The sequence below is a fragment of the Mirounga angustirostris genome, unplaced genomic scaffold (assembly GCF_029215605.1).
Source record: "Mirounga angustirostris isolate CCGP_5_RB_7025 unplaced genomic scaffold, mMirAng1.0.hap1 SCAF_7, whole genome shotgun sequence".
Lineage (NCBI taxonomy): Eukaryota > Metazoa > Chordata > Mammalia > Carnivora > Phocidae > Mirounga > Mirounga angustirostris.
The window spans coordinates 109,114,962-109,134,768 of NW_026991715.1; the positions used below are offsets into that span (position 1 = coordinate 109,114,962).

At 45.4% G+C, this 19,807-nt stretch overlaps 1 protein-coding gene across 2 annotated transcripts in view; it reads right to left on the reverse strand.

Annotated features, from left to right (window-relative positions):
• The window catches only part of GALNT10 (polypeptide N-acetylgalactosaminyltransferase 10), a 217,749-nt gene that overhangs the window by 114,278 nt on the left and 83,664 nt on the right, over positions 1 to 19,807 (reverse strand). For both annotated transcript variants that reach the window (XM_064596621.1, XM_045902165.3), the window contains exons 2-3: positions 6,990 to 7,092; positions 4,386 to 4,524 (exon numbers count right to left, since the gene is read on the reverse strand). In XM_064596621.1, the coding sequence (XP_064452691.1) occupies positions 4,386 to 4,524; positions 6,990 to 7,092 (242 nt within the window). The remainder of the gene's footprint in view (positions 1 to 4,385; positions 4,525 to 6,989; positions 7,093 to 19,807) is intronic.

Here is a 19,807-nt window from a genome sequence, read left to right on the forward strand (position 1 = left end):
GCAGCCGGCACAAACAGCCCCTCAATCCTGTCCTTGGCATGCAAGTGTCAAAATTCAGTTGAAGAAGTAAAAGGCAAACCTTACCTCAGCTCCTGCTAGAGAAGTTGTTTGAGCTCAAAGAAACCGAAGGGAGAGCGTGTCTCCACTGCTCTGATTTCCTCACACATTTCTGCTGTCTGCAGGAAAGATCCACCAAACGCCTCCCCAGCCCCGGGGAAAAAAAAAGCTCTTCAAGACATCTGTCAACTCATTTCTGGAAAGTGAGCTTCCACACTGGGAATTCTAAAAAGTGTGTGTTGGGCGGGGGGTGAGGGATGTCCAGAGCACTGGGTTTAGCAACATCCTTCATGGTGACTTGAGGCTGGCTGGGTAGGCCGGCAACAGGGGCCTGAGGCATCCTTAGGCTCAATTCACAGCCACCTAGAACAGTGGTTCCTCACCTTACTGATGCCCCGGACCCCTCTGCCAGGCTGCTGAAGCCTGTGGCCACTTCTCAGAGCAGCCTTTACAATGCATAAAATAAAATAGATGAGATTATAAAGGAAACCAATTGGACTGAGATACAGTTATCAAAATAATAAACAATATAAAATTAATAGAAGTATTTCCTTACGGACACATTAAACAACACAATGTAGTGGCAGTTCTAAAAACTACCTTCATTTCAAAGCAGGGATGAGTATTCATGACATTTCTAGACATCCGTAAAGTGATGTAAAAGTAAAGGATCTCTTTTGGTGACACCAACCCAGGTGGTGCTTTGTTGCCTACGGTCATAATGGCAAGGAACACGGCATTTCAGCGAGAGGCTAATGAAAAGAAAAATGCAACATTTTACCTCATTCAGGTGTACAGACCTGCCTGTAGGCCCCAGGACTCCTAGATTAAGAAGACATTTCTTTTCCTGAGCTTTTGGGAGAGAGCAGTGCACTGGAGACCAGGGTGCCAGGCCCCAATCTGGGGGCCTCTAATCAGCTGGGAGCCTCAAACTTTTAACCAGTAAGTTGGAGATCGTGCATCTCTTGCCTACTTCTCCACCTTCAGTGTCTTCCTGCAAAGGCTGGTGCTGGGTGGGGGTGTCCTCTGGAGTTGCAAGTACTCTGTGTCTACTCTTATTACTGGTTTTCTCATCTGTGGTGTAATGACCTGCTTGGCCCATCTGTCCCCACCTCTTGCACAAGGCAGCAATAATGGCTCATTTATCATTATGTTCTTGCTGTCAAGCACAAGGCTTGGCACACAGGAGACCATTCCTATATATTTACTGACTAAACAGATGAATGGACGGATGAAGGCTGTGACCACACCTAGTTTCTCTCTCTCGTTATAAAAATATTCCTTATTTTACACCAGCAGTTTCTCAACCCTAGTTATATAAGTGAGCATTGCTTTACGAGGTTTTAGAAACTACTGAGACCCCAGATGCAACCCCAGAGACTCAGATGCCTGTGGTCTAGGGCGGGGCCCTGGCCTTTGTCTGTTTTTAAAACCACCCCAGGTACAGCCAGAGTTGAGACCCCCACGGTAGCACAGAACAGTAGCTGAAGTCAGAGTGCAGTGCTCCCAGATGAACTTCTTTTCTAGAGCCAGCAAGATGAAATTAGTGCAGAATTCTGAACTCTGCGAGGGCCTAACACATAAATTGAGTTTCTGACCCTCAGAGTCAGGTCACAGTTCTGAATCCAGCAACATCAGTAATATCTGAACTACATTCTCAGGCTTAGATGAAAAATCTGGGGCTTGACAGTGAAGACCATGAAACAAATTATTGCAAACGCCACGGACAAGCACTCTGAGGCCCCACGCTCCCTCCCCTTGTGGCAAGAAGTCCTTATGAATAGGGCCCATCCTGGTTAAGCAGCACGCCTTCTGGGGGACAGATCCCTGGCTGGGTGGTTTCCTAATCTACAAAGTCGGGAGGATAATAATAATAATAAGGCCAACCTCAAGGTATTGTTGCAGGAACTGAAAGATGGTATGGGGCAGAAAACATTCTGTAAGTAGCTCATACATGCTATCAAGATTAATTCTTTACTATTGGTATTAGTATTTAGTTATGGTCACTTCACTTTACTGTGTTTTTCAGATACTGTGTTTTTTATGAAGTGAAGGTTTGTGTCAACCCTGTGCTGGGCAAGTCTGTTGGTGCCATTTTTCTAACAGTATTTGCTCGCTTCATGTGTATGTGTGTGTCACATACTGGTAATTCTCACAGTATTTCTAACTTTCTCATGATTATTATTATTATATTTGAATTGCTGCAATCTCATGATAAAACTTTAATGGATTAGAAGCTGCTTCTTATGAGTGAGCAAAAAAAGTGGCTTCTTGAGATGGAAACTCCTGGTCAAGATGCTGTGAAGACTGTTGAAATGACAACAAAGCATTTAGAATATTACATAGACTGAGTTAATAAAGCAGTGGCAGGGTTTGAGAGGATTGATTCCGATTTTGAAAGAAGTCCTCCTCTGGGTAAATGCTATCAAACAGCATCACATGCTATAGAGAAATCTTTCTTGAAAGGAGGAGTTGATCGATGCAGCAAACTTCACTGTGGCTTTATTTTAGAAATCGGCACAGTCACCCCAGCCTTCGGTAACTGCCACCCTGATCAGTCAGCAGCCACCATGTCGAGGCAGGACCCTCCACCAGCAAAAAGAATATGACCCACTGAAAGCTTAGATGATGATTAGCATTTTTTAGCAATAATGTGTTTTTTAATTAAGGTATAAATGTTTTTTAGACATAATGTTACTGCACACTTAATCGACAACAGTATAGCGTAAACGTAACTTTTATATGCACAGGGAAACCAAGAAACTCATCTGACTTGCTTTACTGCGGTATTCTGGAACAGAACCTGCAATATCTCCGAGATGTGCCTCTACCACATTCTACCAATTGAGTTCTTCCAGGTGGAAAGACCTTGTGGATTACGGATGCCAGGTCAGACTGCCCGCATTCAAGGTCTGGCTCCACTTACCCACTGAGCCATCTTATGCAAATCACCTAACCTTATCATGCCTTATCTGTAATAAAGGTATGTACCTCGTTGGGTTTTTGGAAGGTTTGGCTAAGTGAGGTAAAACACTTAAAGCACCTAGAACATCTTCCAAAACTTAAGCTTTTCATCAGAATCACCTGGAGGGCTTGTTAAAACACTGATTGCTGGGTCCCTCTCAAGAGCTTTTGATGCAGTAGATCTAGGCTGGGAACGGAGAATGTACACATCTAATACGCTCCTAGGGACCCATGGCATTGCTGGCCTGGGAACCACATTTTGAGAACCACTGGCTGAGAACCAAGCCTGGCATACAGTAAGCACCAACTCAGTGTTAGCTGCTATTATCTTTTCCTGGGCTCTACTTTCTTAACCGCTGAGCAAAACCCTGCGTGCTCCAATGCCACTCGGTACTGCCTTCCTGTAGAAGTCAGTTCGAATTCTATCTGTGGAGGTTCCCAAAGTGTGGACCCGAGATAAGCTGCACCAGCACCACATGGGAGCTTACTTATAATGGGTCTTGGGCCCCAACCCACATCTAGTGAATTGGGATTTACGGGGGTGAGGCACAATATCGTGGGCTCTAACATCCTTCTGGGTGACTCTACTACATACCGACTCTCAGAACTCCTGCTCTAGTAGAAAATCACCAGGACCACTGCAACAAGCCTCCTGAAAATGGCCAGGGAGGCAGGACAGCTTAAGGTCCAGAGTATAGGTTTTGGTTGAGTTGGAGACCTGGCTCAGCTTCTTTGCCACCTTGGGGCCATGAGTTATGACACTCATTTAAGCCTCAGTTTCCCCTGCTGTAAAATGGGTACCATTATAGGACCTACCTCACAGGAACCTCAGATGCTGCAAATGACGCATGATAAGTGTTCAGGGAATGTTAGTTGCCACTCTTACCCTCTTTATCATTGCTGTGATGTGTCCTATCTCAAAGTGATTTGAGACAGCTTATTAAAAAAAGACATAAACATATAGGTGCACAGGATAGCTAAAATAAAGCCCTTTTTTAAGAAAAGGAAATAAAATGTATCACACAGAAAGTGGGGAGCATGAGGGTTGAAAATGTCACTGCAATTGTCTGAGCATGAGGTTTGAAAGTCCCCGAAGGCCAGAGCAGAGGGGAAATGCAGAGGTCCTACAGTCTACGGTTTCCACTGCCTTCAAAGGGGAAGGAGGCTGGCTCTTTTTCATCCCTCTGCCACCCCACCTCTAAATCTAGGAGAATCTGATCCCATAAACCTCTGCACCAAGGCCCTGTGTACCAAGAAGGGAATTTCCTCTAGCTCGCTTGATGTACCTGTTTCTTTAATTAATTCTCATCAAGAGCCACAGGTAAAATCCTTAGATCTCAGAAGATGAGAGATGTCACACTCACTTTGGGTGCCGAATATCAGGGACAGAACGATTCAGGGAGATTTTATCACTGACGTAAATGTTAAATCCATTTTCTCGGTACGCCTGATCCACTCTCTCAGCGTCAGTCATGGGGTAAGGTCTCCCTTGTTCTCCATTTCCTAGGAGCAAAGAGCAAAGTCAATGTTGCTAATTGAATGGAGTGGGGGAAGGGGGATGAAAGATCTGATTAAAGCACAGAGATCAAACTTTATACGTGGATACAGAGTAGACCTCCAGATTTTGCAGGGGGAGCCTAAAGAGGGGAGGGGAATGAGCATTTTTTCGGCCATGCCCATGTCACACACTTTACAGACCGGCTCTCATGTCATTCCCACAGCAAGCCATCAGGGTGGACATGCAAGCCTTCATTCTATGGGTAGATAAACTGGGACTCAAGAAGGTTATAAGAGCAGGTTTGTGGGCTCTAAAGTCCATGCTTCCCCTACTCTGCCAGGGGCCCGAGACATCCCTGACCATGGCATCCCATCAGCTGGACAGGAGACCAGATCTACTTCATATGAGCTGATCAACCTTGGGCCAGTCACACCAACTCTCTGAACGGATGGAAGTAGGCACAGCCCTTGGCCCCACCTGTCAGCGTGCAGCTTCCCATCAAGCTGATGTTGTCAACATGTACTTTGCAAAGTATATAGGGTGTTGCTCAGGAAGATGAGGTGATTTTTAACAAGCTGATTTTATGGCCATTTCTTCAAGACTCTCTCCAGTTGCAGATTACTACATCCAACCAGCCAGATGAGAGAGAGGACGCTGCCATCTGTAACTCGGAAGGCTCCACGATAAGACGCTGCTGGCTCATGCCCAGGACAGATTCCACAAGGGACACAAATGCAGCCGGCAGAAACAGGAGAGCCAGAAGCATCTGCACGGGGAGGGAAGTTTCAGGAAGGCAGTACAGGGGAGTGACTCAGAGTTCAGGCCCTAGAGTGTGGCAGAGTGCAGCTTGAAGCCCAAACCTGCACTCGCTGCTTTGTGTTATCCTGGACATGCCATTAGCCTTTCTGTGATTGGGCTTTGCCCTACGTATTAATGGGGAAAAGAAGGTTCAATGTAATGATTAAGGAGATAATGCAGGGCAAAATGCCTGGTACAGAGTTAGCACTCCACGCAAGCTGATTCTTCTTCTTTTTTTTTTTTTTAATTTTTTTTTTAAAGATTTTATTTATTTATTTGAGACAGAGAGAATGAGATAGAGCATGAGAGGGAGGAGGGTCAGAGGGAGAAGCAGACTCCTTGCCGAGCAGGGAGCCCGATGCGGGACTCAATCCCGGGACTCCAGGATCATGACCTGAGCCGAAGGCAGTCGCTTAACCGACTGAGCCACCCAGGCGCCCTTGATTATTATTATTCTTAATAATGTCTCCACTGCTTACTCTTTTTCTTGCTAGTTAGCTCCATGTTCTAATAATTCTGGTAATGATAACTGCCTGGAAAATCAGCTTTTTTCAACTGTTTCCTTTCTCAGTTTAAGCAGCACCCACCCCTACTTCATTTTCAATCACTGTCCTACAGAAAAATGCATGTCATGTTTTTAGACTTCCCTGACCATTGGTTATTATATCAGCTCTATTAGAGCCCTGTTGCAGTCTGGTTTTTTCATAATGTAATCTAAAAAAAAAATCAATAGTGGTGGGTGCTTTTAACTGAGATAAAAATGAATAAAATACCAATCCCTATATTTCTACGGTGCTTTCCAGTATTGTAAAGTTGCTTCATACCCATCACTTTATTTGTGTCACCTTCACAACAACACCCTGAGGTTGTCTGAGCAGGAAGCATGAGCCCCACAGACACATGGGGAAACCGAGGCTCCAGGAGCATGGGATCTCTCTGATGGTCACGTGGTTGGTCAGCGGTGCCAGAGCTGCCGTCCTGACTCCTAGTCCAGGCTCTCTAGAGATGATTTTCCACATAATTTCTATAAACCCCACCCCTCCCCACCCCTTCCCAACTCCCCAGTGTAACAGGAACTGCTCCGAAGACTAATTAGCCAAAGAAAACTTTAGCTGAAGCCTGCTAAGTCCATTCAACCTTGTGGCTACAGAGCTGGATAGGGTTTGACTCTGTCCTCCAGACCTGGGTTCGAGTCCCAAGCCTGCATCTTTCTCACTGTGTGACTGCAGGCAGATCATCCCACATCTCTGAGCTCCAGGTTCCTTCTCATCAAATGGGCCACAAAGGGTGACCCGGGGTTTCCTTGAGAAAATGTGCAAAGTGGGGAGCATGGGCCTTGCTTACTGCAGGTGTTTAATAAATGTTGGCTCTTACCATGACTGCTCCCCATTTTAGTGGTAAAATATCTCATAAGGGGGTAGACATTGTTTATCACCCAATAAAGGTGGTGGGGACAACTCCTGAAGGCAGTGGATCTGGTGATGTGAGTAGAGAAAGGGATCAGCTAACAGGTGAAAAGGGAGACCCCCAAGAAGCAGGGGAAGGGATAACGGCAAATGGAGAGGGAGTGAAAAGGAGGTCCAGACATGCCTGCTAAACATGCACATGTGTGTGCACGCATGCATACGTGCCCTTCACAGGACCCTCGAGTGCTCGATACTGCTCTCCATACCTACGCGCTGGGCGTCCCTCCTGATGGCTTCTTTGTCATGCCAATCCTTCAGCTTTTGCCCATCTCCCACGAAAAATATCTTCTTCTGCTGATTGTGGGAGCCCTTAAAAAAAGATAAAAACAGTGAAAACGAAGGAAAGGGAAAATAAGTTGAGTAACAGAGACCCGTAAATTGCACTATCTATGGGAGCTTTTGTCTGTCATCATCTGCTTATTTATGAATTCCCTCAATCTACGTTTGTTAGAGCTGCCGTATGCCAGTCAGGTGGGCAAAGGTCAGAAGGATGACAGGTACACACTGTCCACCCTCCTGGTACTCAGAAACTAGCGGGAGAGAAAACAGATGGACAGACAGTCCTTTCCCCCAAGGGAGAAAGCAATAAGTGTAGCTCCATCCAATAGAAATATGGGAGCCACAAATGTGAGCCACATGTGTAACTTTAAATTTTCTAGTATTCACACACAAAAAAATAAAAATAAAAAACAGATGAATCAGTTTTGATAATATATTTTACTTAACCCAGTATATTCTATCTAAAATATTATCGTTTCAATACACGGTATAAAAAATCACTGAGATATTTTACATACTTTTTTTTTGTACTAAGCCTTTGAAATCCTTTTCTTTTTTGAAGATTTTATTAATTTATTTGTCAGAGGGAGAGACAGAGAGAGTGAGCACAAGCAGGGGGAGGCAGGGAGAGGGAGAGGCAGGCTCCCTGGGGCTCGATCCCAGGACCCTGGGATCATGAACCTGAGCCACCCAGGCATCCCCTAAGCCTTTGAAATCCAGTATGTATTTTACACTTGTATTCATCTCAGTTCAGACCTTTCCAGGTGGCTCATGGCTACATACTGGGCAGGGCAGGTAAGTGAACCTCAAATCAGTGGCCTGGAGAAAGGGCTATAGGAGTTGATTTTCACTTGGGAGAATGGGGGAAAATTTCACAGACTTAAGAGCATTTGGGCTAAGCTTCAGGTAAGCAGAAATGAGAGGCAGGGCAAGACTCCCAGGTGCAGTGGAGAGTGGCAGAGCTGGGCTGGGCCTGAGGAGCTCTGAGTCCAGGAGCAGAAGTTGGGTCTTGGTCACTTCTATAGTCCAAGTGGCTCAGTCCCAAAGAGGGTGAACATTCGGCCATTGTGTGTGGAATGTATGAACAAGCAATTGGATGGCTGAAAGAATATGGGAATATACAGCAGTCACAAGAGAGCAGTTCCCAGGGGCTGGGCTCTGAAGGCATTTATTGTGTCTGGGAGGTAAGTCCATCCTGGTGGGCCTCTTAGGAAGCCCTATAAGGGCCTATTAATCCCTAATTAAAGGAATTTCATTCCAGTATCTGGGGTCATCAGAAGGCGCCAGATGCTTCCCCATGCCAAGAGTCAAGTCTAAAGACTTGGCCCGGGGGCTCAGTTAGAGCCTTCCCCAGGTAACACTGCACCACACAGCTGTTTAAAGATCTTCCTGTGTTCATGCAAATGAGAATGGCTTTCCACATCACCTTGCCCATTAAAAATCCTGTAGACTTATTCTTGCCACTGTGGCATGCAAGATCCAATAGTCCTATTTCCTATGTAATTAGCTACGAAAGCCCTGAGCATGTGGCATGCTGCAACATTAGCACTAACAAGAAGCCACCAGAATAAAATCATCCCCAAGCCTGTTTATTAAGTCTCTGGCTGATCCTTGTGTTGGCAGATTTTCCACAACGGCTCAATATCTTTACATCAGCTCTAATGATAATAACAATCCTTGGCGTTCCCTCTCCTACAGACCTCTCTGAGCTGTGAGGAGAAAGTTCTGAAAGTTAGCATGCCAGATGTGTTGGTCAGAGAGGGAAAGAAAACTGAAAACAAAGCCCACATGCCTACGAACAGTTCGCGGGGTTCTCAGAAATCACAGAAGCTGAGCTGGAAGATCCTCCAGCAAGTTTCAACTGTGTGTTCAGCTACATTTCTATGGGAGACACTCAGCACTGCCTTGGGAGGAGGGGTGCTGAGAGTGGGAGCTCAACCCCCTTTCAACCAGACCAGCAAGGCATCTGTTTTTTTTTTTTTTTTTTTAAGATTTTATTTATTTATTTGACAGAAAGAGACACAGCGAAAGAGGGAACACAGGCAGGGGGAGTGGGAGAGGGAGAAGCAGGCTTCCCGCTGAGCAGGGAGCCCGATGCGGGGCTCGATCCCAGGACCCTGGGATCATGACTCCAGCCGAAGGCAGACGCTCAACGACTGAGCCACCCAGGCACCCCAAGGTATCTGTTTTTTGAACCACGGTTCCATGTGGATTTCATTTTAAAAAGGCCCTTGGCTAAAAACAAATTGACAATCAAATCTCCAAACAAGTGAATAAATATACTTGGAAACTGACTGGGGCCACTTTCCTATTTCACACACAGAGCAGCTGAGCCCTGGGGTGGGTCAGGGACCTGCCCAAGGCAAAAGCCTCCATTGCTAAGATGTCAAGAGGGATGGGTCAATGGCTGTTTAGCAATCTTTTCTCCAGCCCCACCTCCCAATTCCTTTTCCCTCTTCTGCTACCCAAAGACTGGGAACTTTAGTTGACTGCTTAGGTCACTGGTGGAATGAAGAAGCTCGGCAAGCTGAGGCTACCTTAATGGAAGGAGCCCATCTAAAGAGGTTCTCAAAGTGTGAGCAGCACTGCCCTACCTGGGACCTCATTAGAAATGTTAATTCCTGGGGCGCCTGGGTGGCTCAGTCAGTTAAGTGTCTGCCTTCAGCTCAGGTCATGATCTCAGGGTCCTGGGATTGGCCCCTGCGCTCGGGCTCCCCGCTCCCCGGGGTCTGCTTCGCCCTCTCTCCACTCATGTGCTCTGTCTCACTCTCAAATAAATAAATAAATAAAATCTTAAAAAAAAAAAGAAATGTTAATTCCTGGGCCCTGCCCCAGTCCTCCTAAGGCAGAAACTCTGGGGATGAGGCCCTACAATTGGTATTTTAACAAGTCCTCCAAGAGATTCTGATGCACACTCAGGTTTGAGAACTACTGGTCTAGAATGAAGAAGTCCATAATCCTGCCTGCTTGGGTGCTGGTCAGACCAAACCTGGGCTCTAGTATCTAAGTTGAACAGATAGTTACCATCAAAGGTCACAAAAACCTTAGGTATGGTCGCTGGCAAAAATAAGCTGGTGGCTCTTGAGGTTTTATTTTGTTTTGCTTTGTTTTTTTAATTTCCAGTGTGGGAAAAAAAAAGGGAGATTTCCTATTGTTAAGGGTCAGGTGACCCTTAAAGGACAATTTCAAGAGTCTAAAATCCCATGAAGGGCTTTGCTTCCTCCATTTGCTCATGAAAGTCTTCCCTCGATACTGGGAATGGGGCACGGGATTGAATATCACAGTTGTGACCTCATGGAAGGAGACTCCTTGAATCTTCTCAGAATGGACAGTGAATTGCTGAACTGACAGGGTAGAGAATTAAGGTTCTAAAATTCTGGGAGTTTCACACCCTCAGCTTCTACCACCTGCATTGCCTTTGCTTTCATGATATTTGACCCTCTGGAATGTTCTACAGAGATTTATGTTGTTTAAGTGGTTTCAATAGTCCTTCCATCTCCCTAAACTAACAGGATGTCAGAGCCTGCAGACACAGGGAGTTCTGCATGTCTAAGCACATAGTTATAGAGGAACCTCAAATATCCAAGCTAAACAGCTGCTCAGAATCTATGAGTCCACTCCTCTCCCATCTTACAGTTGGGGAAGCTGAGGCCCAAAGAGGCCAAGCTACCCAACCAAGGCCACATAAGCAGGCAAGAGGACAGAAGCCATGTTCTTTGATTCCCAGGCTAGTTTTCAGCGAAGAGAGCCCTTGCAGTGTGACCTTGGACAAGCTACATGAGTCACAAGTGCCCTAGTCTTCCCACCTGGAAAATGGAGATAGCACTACCAACTCAATAGGTACTTTCAGAGGAATTGAGAAAAATCACAAAAGCAGAATGTATCCTGAACACTTCCAGAATCTACACATAAAATGTGGACATTAACTCCTTTAGGATTTTAAGAATCTACTGTAAACTGACATCTCATCAAATCACCTTGATACAGAACTCAAATTTTGCTACACGGGTTAAAAAGCTTTCCAATTAAAGGTCTGAGCTTTTGGTAGGAGAAAATTTAGGTTTCAATCCTAAAATCACAGAGCTTTCAGTGCCCAAAGGACCCTTCGAATCCTACCCACAAACCTTAACAAAAAGTGGTATTTCAGGTGGTTCAGGACTTCTGAGGTCCATCCATGGAAACCCCATAGATAGATCATCCAAACTTATTACCAAATGTTTATCAAGACCTACCCCATTCCAGGCACTGTGCTAGGAACTGGGGATGCAGGCATGACAACACAGATCCTGTATAAGTGTTAATGGGGTTTACAGCCAAATCGGTATTTCTCAAAGGGTGGTTTTTGGGAGCCCTGGGCCCTCATTATAGATGTAATTTCCTGGCCCCACCTTGAACCTATTAAATCAAAGTGCCTGGGGGGTGGAAAGCCAAAATATGTTTTTAAACACATTCCCCAAGTGATTCTGATTCACAGTAAACCTGGAAAAACCACTTGTCTAAATCCAGCTGCCTCGATTTACAGATATGACATCTGAAGTTAAGAGAATAGAACAGATTTGCCCGAAATCCCAGAGCTTGCCAGCCCCAAAGATCAAACCAGATCTGGCTGTTCTCTCCCTGGGATAGACTGAGCTTCTGGAAGGCAGGGGCATCTCTTGTTTTGGGCATTTGGCCTATTCCTAGGCTAATACCTGGCCCATCTTAGGCCCTCAATAAATATCAGCTGAATGAGTGAATGGCTGCTCATCAATGGGGCAGGCAGTCTAGTTTAATGACTCAGAGCACTCTGGTTTCAGAGTTGGAAAAAACCTAGGTTTCACTTCCAGGGCAGGTGCACCCCAATTTCCTTGACTGATTAACAGGGAAAACTAACAGAATAACCATAACCTGTGGGTTGTTGGGAAAACGAACTGAGCGAATCAACACAAAGCATCTAGCTCAGTGTCCGGCATAAAGTTAGGTCTTCTCAGTAAAAGGGGTCTATTAATACATTATTTTTAGAGAAAGCTTATGATCCAGTGCTTATGATGGGCACGTCAGGGGGAACAGAAGAGGGATGGGAATCAAATAATAAAACTGTAAGCCCTTCAGAGGCAACCTAATACCTGAGCCGATTCAACTGGCCATTGCTGATAACAGGATTTAGAGAGTCTCCTCATTTACAGAAGGGCATGTGCCCATGTAGAAATTCTTCAGACAAGAACAAAGTTCCTAGTTAATAGTGGCATTCTGCGACAGAAAAAACGTCACGAGACTTTCAGCAACAACAGAGGCACGGACGACACTTCTCAAAAGACAGCAATTCCTGTGCAATGGCAATCAATAATGTGCAAGAAAGCATGTCTGGATTTTCAGTCCAGAGGTAGCTGTAAATTTCTTTAATTCTGTAGACTGAAATCTTCGTCTATAAAAGCTGTGACTGTTTCGCCTCAGCATCCATCTTTTGCCCTTGGCTTCCAGGGGTCCTGCTGCTACAGGAAGCAAAGGGGTTGGGAGAGCAGGGCAAGAGAGGCGAGGGAGAGTCTATGGAGGAGGCTGGCGGAATTAACGTGGAAATCCCATTAAACAATAAATTGGAAATGGATTTTGACTGGCTGGTCTAAATAACTGTTTCTGGTATCTGCGCGCTTTTACTTAACATTCCACGGGAAGAATCGATTAGTGTTCAAACAGCCACACACTCACACACACAAATGGAATTTTAATCTTTTGTTTAATCACTATTTAGCGTGCCTGGCACCCTCTGGAAGGAAGAAAGGAAGGTGGTGAAGCAAGCCAACTGTACCCCACCCAAGGAGAGAGATGGGTCGAAGTGCATGCTCGACATGCTCAACATGGCAGCCGTGGCAACTCCCACTCAGGGGAACCAGGCACCTCTGGCTGAGCTGGCCAGTGTCTTCAAAATAGGGAAAAAGGGCTATCCGCTCAAAACCGCAATGCTGGAAGTTAAACCAAGCAGGTCATCCGCTTCATCTAGGGTCTGCGGATATATTACAGACCAGATTCTACTGCAACTTTTAGCATGGCTTCTTCCCCCAACCCCCCTTACAACTGACCCTACAAAGGTGCTAGAATGATTTTGCTTTGAGGTTCAGATGACTTTATACAATTCTAAACATTTGTCTATCTGCTAAGGAGATTATTCTAATAACCTTCACACGCATACACACACATACATACACACACACGCATACAGCAAAGCATTCTCTTCAAGGTTGCTTGCAAGGTTATATTTCAAAGATGGCCAGGTACAGCTTAATTTAGCTGAAAGCATAAAGTTACTTTAAGTGAGGGAGTTTGGGCAATTGGATAAATGTACTTCCTTTATGAGTTTTGAGGACATAAGCTGGATTGTTTTTATGTATGCATTCATCTAACAAATAAGGATGACTTTGTTGATAAACTGAGGACCTACTATGTACAAAGAACTGTGGGGAAGACAGAGATAAATAAGACAGTCCCTGGACTCAACAAATAGCATTGATATGAGACAAGTATTTAAGAAAGGAAAAAAAAAAAAACCCACAACACAAACATTAGGGCCCTGAAAGTTGTATGGATAAATTCCAGATATTTACAAGAACCCAAGATTAAATTCTACCTGGGACAATCAGGGAAGGATTCCTACAGAAGCAGAGTCTTTGAGAGCTGCCTGAAAGAATGGGTAGGATTTTGACGGGTAGCAATGGGGGGTCAGAATCTAGCTGGAGGAAAAGCATGTGCAAAGAAATGGATGTTATGAAATAATGGACAGATTTACTTAATGGCAAGGAGCCTGATTTGGCTGGAGTGAGTGGGATGCAAAAAAGAGTCATGAGGGGTGCCTAGGTGGATCAGCTGGTGAAGTGTCCAACTCTTGATTTCAGCTCATGTTATGATCTCAGGGTTGTGAGATCGAGCCCTACATCAGGCTCCCCACTCGACGGGGAGTCTACTTGGAATTCTTTTTTTTTTTTTTATTCTTATGTTAATCCCCATACATTACATCATTAGTTTTAGATGTAGTGTTCCATGATTCATTGTTTGTGCATAACACCCAGTGCTCCATGCAGAATGTGCCCTCCTCAATACCCACCACCAGGCTAACCCATCCTCCCACCCTCCTCCCCTCTAGAACCCTCAGTTTGTTTTTCAGAGACCATCGTCTCTCATGGTTCGTCTACCCCTCCGATTTCCCCCGCTTCATTCTTTCCCTCCTGCTACCTTCTTCTTCTTCTTTTTTTTTTTTCTTAACATATATTGCATTATTTGTTTCAGAGGTACAGATCTGAGATTCAACAGTCTTGCACAATTCACAGCGCTTACCAGTCTGCTTGGAATTCTCTCTAAAATAAATACATCTTTAAAAAAAAGGTGAGAGGGGTGCCTGGGTGGCTCAGTCGTTAAGCGTCTGCCTTCGGCTCAAATCATGATCTCAGGGTCCTGGGATCGAGCCCCGCATCGGGTTCCCTGCTCTGCGGAAAGCCCGCTTCTCCCTCTCCCACTCGCCCTGCTTGTGTTCTCTCTCTCGCTGTGTCTCTCTGTCAAATGAATAAATAAATAAAATCTTAAAAAAAAAAAAAAAAAGGTGAGAGTCATGAACCATGAGGCCAGGAAGTCTAGACCAGAATCTGAGAGCCTTACACTGGAGCTATTCAGCAGGTGGGAGCCACAGAAGGTCTCTGAGCAAGGACTATCTATCCACTTGCAATTAATCTCAGAATCCTCCTCTCCCTGGGAGAGACTGCAGAAGAAAGATCTTGTTTTCATTCAGAGGAAATGTTCCCTCTTTGTGGGCTGAGGACCACTCTCATTCTGGCTTCCTACAGGTCAGACTTAAATGGGGCTGACTGAACCCCAATCCCAGCAGATAGGGCGGCTGTTCTGAGACCTACCTTTCACCATAACCAGTACCAAGCTGTATGAGAAAACAATCAAACCTAAAGGGCACTGTTTATGGGGGGACGGAGATGCTACAACCCAGCAACCACAAGACTGCCTAAGTCTGCTAAGCCCAGGTCCCTCGAGTCAGCTCTTCTACTCAGCAACTTGGTGTGTCCATTTTCCTCGCTCGGATAACTCCGTGGTCTCAACACCAGGTTGCTGGAATCTGAAATCTAGAAGGGGCTCCATTTCCTAAGAGGGCAAAGTCATTCACAGACAGGAACCACTGTTTAAAATTAAACGCTGATCCTGTACTTCCAACGGCAGAACCATACCACCTGTCCAATTCACCCTCTGTTTTGAATAGATGGCTCTAGAAAAGGTCATTTGCTACTTAAGGAGTGAAAGCTCATTAAGAGACTTTTTCAACAGCAGAGAGAAAAATAGCCAAGATATTTTGTAACGTCTATTATCTAAAGGGCAAGTGGAATCTTTAGTAACTTTTCCATTCTAAAAGAATGATATGACCATTTTCTTCAGAGGAAGTTCCCATGTTTTACCACTGGGGTGTGTGTGTGTGTGTGTGTAGGGGGGAACAATATTCTGGTCGATAGTTTGATAATGTTCACTTGATTCTCTCACCCACCCATCCACCCATCCGTCCACCTGTCTGTCTACCCATCCATCTATCCACTTAAATGTTTAATGAGTACAACCACATGCTAGGCTCTGTGCTAGGTGTCCAGGATATTGGCGAGCAAGACAGCCAAGGTCCCTGCTCTTGTACAGCTTACAGCATCATGTGTGGTGGGGGGGAATACACATTTGATTCCAGAACCACAAATAAATTAAAACAGCTACAATGGCATGTGCATAAAAGAAAAGTACATGGTGCAAAGAGAGTCCCTTTCTTTCAGATCAGATCAGGAGGGTCTGATCCACTCAGCAAAGTCAGGACAGGCTTCCTTGAAGAAAGAGTAGGGGTATGATTAGGAGTCAATTCAACAGAGAAAGGAGAAGAGCATTCCAGATGGAGGGAAAAAAGCAAGGCTGTGCAAAGGCCCTGTGGCTAGGCAAATATGAAACAGAGGCAGGACTGAAAGAAGAGCAGTGTGTATGGCACACAGAAGAGGAGGGGAAGCCTACTGGGGATGAGAGGTGGGCAGGAATAAGGACTTTGTTTGTCCAAATATTTTATATAATAAGGAGGTGGCAGGATCAGGCTGCATTTGGAAAGTTCTCTCGCAGCCAAGTGGAGAAGGGATTAGGAGACCAAGAAGGGTGGAACTAAGGGAAGAGGCTATCACAGTGTATATGTATAGGCAGAGATGATGCCGGCATGGACTAGGAAGACAGAAGTGGGGATGGACACAGACAGATTTTTTTTTTTTTTTTAATAGAATCACGAGGGTTCTGCAGGTCTGTAGTCAAGAAATGCAGCCTGAGAACTTGGACACTTGGGTGATAAGTTTATCTTTAAGGTCCGTAAGCCCAAAGTCCCGTGGATGCAGGTGGGGCTGACCTGGGGCCTGAGCCCAGACCTCCCCTCGCCTAGTCTGCCGTTTGTTTCATGACATGTTACTTCCAAGTCTGAGCCCTGTTCATAGACAACCAGTCAGGAAATCAGCCCTAATAAGAACTGTATCGTATGTCTATTAAGCTTCAGGAATTAAATGACATGAAGTCAAAAAGAAAGAGAAGCAAACAGTAACCGGGGAGGCCAGAAATCCTCCCGTCCCCATGCTCAGTATGCCTGTTCCACAGAAGGTGTCCCTAGAGGCCTCGTCATCCCCAGCCCCAGGGATGTGAGCACTTCAGTGTTTGAGTGAGCTTTCTCTCAGAAGGTAAGTATTTTCACTACCTCAGAAGGCACTGTGGGGACTTCAACCAAGGAAATTGTCATTGGTTTTAATGCCAGAGAAAAAACTGCCTAAACTGGACTTTTGAGAGCTGGTGTGTCATTATATTCCATGGGCAATTGTCAACGGTGATTCTGATTTTATGTTATTTCCCCCTACAGTGGTGAGTTTATTATAACCTAACCCTTTCATAAGATAAGACTTTACTATGTTATTATTGTCATTATAGCCACTTTGAAGATGACAAAACTGAGGCCTGGAGTGAAAATCAATATGAAAGTGTTTTACAAACTGCCAACCACCCCATGAGTATCATCATCACAACTAATGGTTCTTTCTACACACATCTGCCCACTCCTTCCCACGTCTCAGAACATAGTCAGTTCTCAGGAAAGAAAAACCCGCTGGAGTGAATCATACTTCTGCACCTTGTTCACAAGGGGTCTTGAAAATCTCAGTCTAGCTGATAAGTGATCAACCACAGGGAAGTCTCCAAAAAGTGTTCTCAGAGGCTTGGTGGATCGAGCACAACAGAGGGTCATTACGCTGCTCTGCAGAGCAGATGTGGATGAGTAAAGAGGAAGGCAGGCAAAACTGGCAAGCTGAAGAGAAGGCAAGTTCCAAGCTCTTGGGGATTGAAAAATGATGGCAAACACATTCTACTCGTCTCCTACTTGGGTAATTAGAACTGAAACGCCAAGCAATATAGTAGCTGCTCTATTAGTAGTAATAATTACAATCAGGATCCCCTACATTCTGAAGGCAGAAAAACAAAGTGCCTAAGAGCACCTGCTTTGGAGTCACAAAGACCCAGGCTTGTGTCACAGTTCTGCTTTGCTTGCTAGCTGTGCAACCTGAGGCAAGTTACATTGTTTCCCCAAGCCTTGGTTCCTCAAGTACATAATGGGGGATATTAACAGTATCTGGCGTAAAGGTTATTGTGAGAATTAAATGAGATACAGCCAGTAAAGGTCTTAGCGGCGTTTGGTATTTAGGAAGCACTAGAAATCACAGCTATCATGATTAGTTATTATTTGGATAGTCCTTTGCAGTCTACAGAGCATTTTAATACATACTCTCCTATTTCTTCACCACAATCACAGCAGCATAAAGGCAGGCATCACCAACCTATCCTAATGCTCTTCCTTGGGGACCCCAGACTCTGAGAACCCTTTCAATACTGTGCTCCAAGTGGCCCTTCACAGTGAGCCAGTGATGGTCAAAGGACAGAACCTGTCTGCCATGCCTGCCTCGAGCTGGAAGAGTGAACTCCCAAGTACACCGGGTAGGCGGTGATCCGCTGGTTGATTTCTACAATCTTAGATCTTCATTCAGGCTGGCTGTGTGCAAAGGTCCCCGGGCGCAGTGGGGAGGGGAAATTGGGGAAAGCAGAAGGTGACCGAGGCTGTCCCCTCCTCTGGTGCTGCCCTCCCCTCACCCACAACTGCCAGGGCCTTCCCATGTGCCATGCCCCGGAGTCACAGAACCTAGATGCTGAATGGGAGCGGACATGCTGTCTCCCGTGATGGGTCACTGGACCCAGTAACTCTTTCTTTGCTGCAGCACATGTCTGGTCCCTGAGACTGGCTTGGGCACTTAGGAGAGTGCCTCTATACAGATGGCTATAGTTATTAGGAAATTCCTTCTGGTACTTACTCCGTGGGCTCCTTCCTGGCTCACAAGGAAAGTCTCGGACTGGACTATGATCCTGAACCCCTCCATCTGCCATCTTGGGACCTCTGAACTCTTTTCCATTTCTCTTGGGGCGGGAGCCACAAAATGCTCTGAACCTCCTTGAGAAGCATCCCCAGCACCTCTCCGTCCCCTCCCTTACTCTCACTCTGCCATTCTTGTTCTTACATACTGATCTCTTAGACATACAGTGGCCCAGGCAGGATACATGAGGTGTAGCCACAACAGCACATAGGATGGTGTTCTCAGAACACAGACTTTGTTATGAAAGTAGAGAGTCCCCACCGGAACAGATCCCAGCTCTCAGGCAGGCCTTCCCTGACCTCCCTGACTAGATCATAATCTCTAAGTGTGCCCTGATAGCATCCTTACTGCTCCTTTGTGATTTCACATTCATTTGGGTGATTATTTCATTATTGTCTGCCTCTCCCCAAACTGTGAACTCCATTATGGTAGGAGATAGCAATTTTTGTTGAATGAATGAATGAGCGGAGACATCTTTTGTTTTATCTTTTCTAGAGGAAGGAAGGGCATCCATGATTAGACATGTCTAATATAGACACAAGGATTTAATACCATAAAGGGGATTAACTTTATCCTCTGACTAAAAGGTTTTCGGGCAACTTAATGGGCTACAAAACTAAAGAGAGCTGGCTCACCTAGATCCTAAAATGATTTCTGAAGGATGCAACATACTGAACTCTTCTACCTTCTTCCTTCATTTTCCAACTGTTTCCTCTCTGGATCCCTAACATTAAGGTTTGTGCACAAATTGCTGTACATTCCCCAGGAGCTGTTCTCTTTTTCTGCCACAGTAATGAGAATTTTAGCTGGGAATAGGACTTCTCAGAATAAAGGTGATATTTCCCAGACATCCTGGCAGCCAGCTGTGGCCTGACTAGGTCCTATCTGATGAGATGTGAGTGCAGGTGTTGTGTGGCAGTCCATGGAACCCACTTGAAGAAACCTTGATTCCTTCTACCTTGATGCCTAGAATGCAAGTGCTACCAGGCTGGGTCCTGAGACAGAGGTCCACACCCTAGAAAAATGATGAGGATTCTGGTGGGAAGGAACCCGAGATTCCTGAGGACTTTAGGGAACAAAGCTGTCACATCAGTCCTGGACTGCACACTCCCAGACCTTCTTCTCTTGAGGCTTGAAAGCCTGAGAAATAACTTGGTGTGATACAGAAGACCCTGAGGAGGATTCAGAAGTCCTGGGCTTTAGACTTCTGGCTCTACATTTCTGAAGAGTGGCACAGTAGGCAGGTCCCTTGTCTTTCTAGAGCTCCATTCTTTGACTGTAGAAGGGAGGTCAAAATAATATCTGTC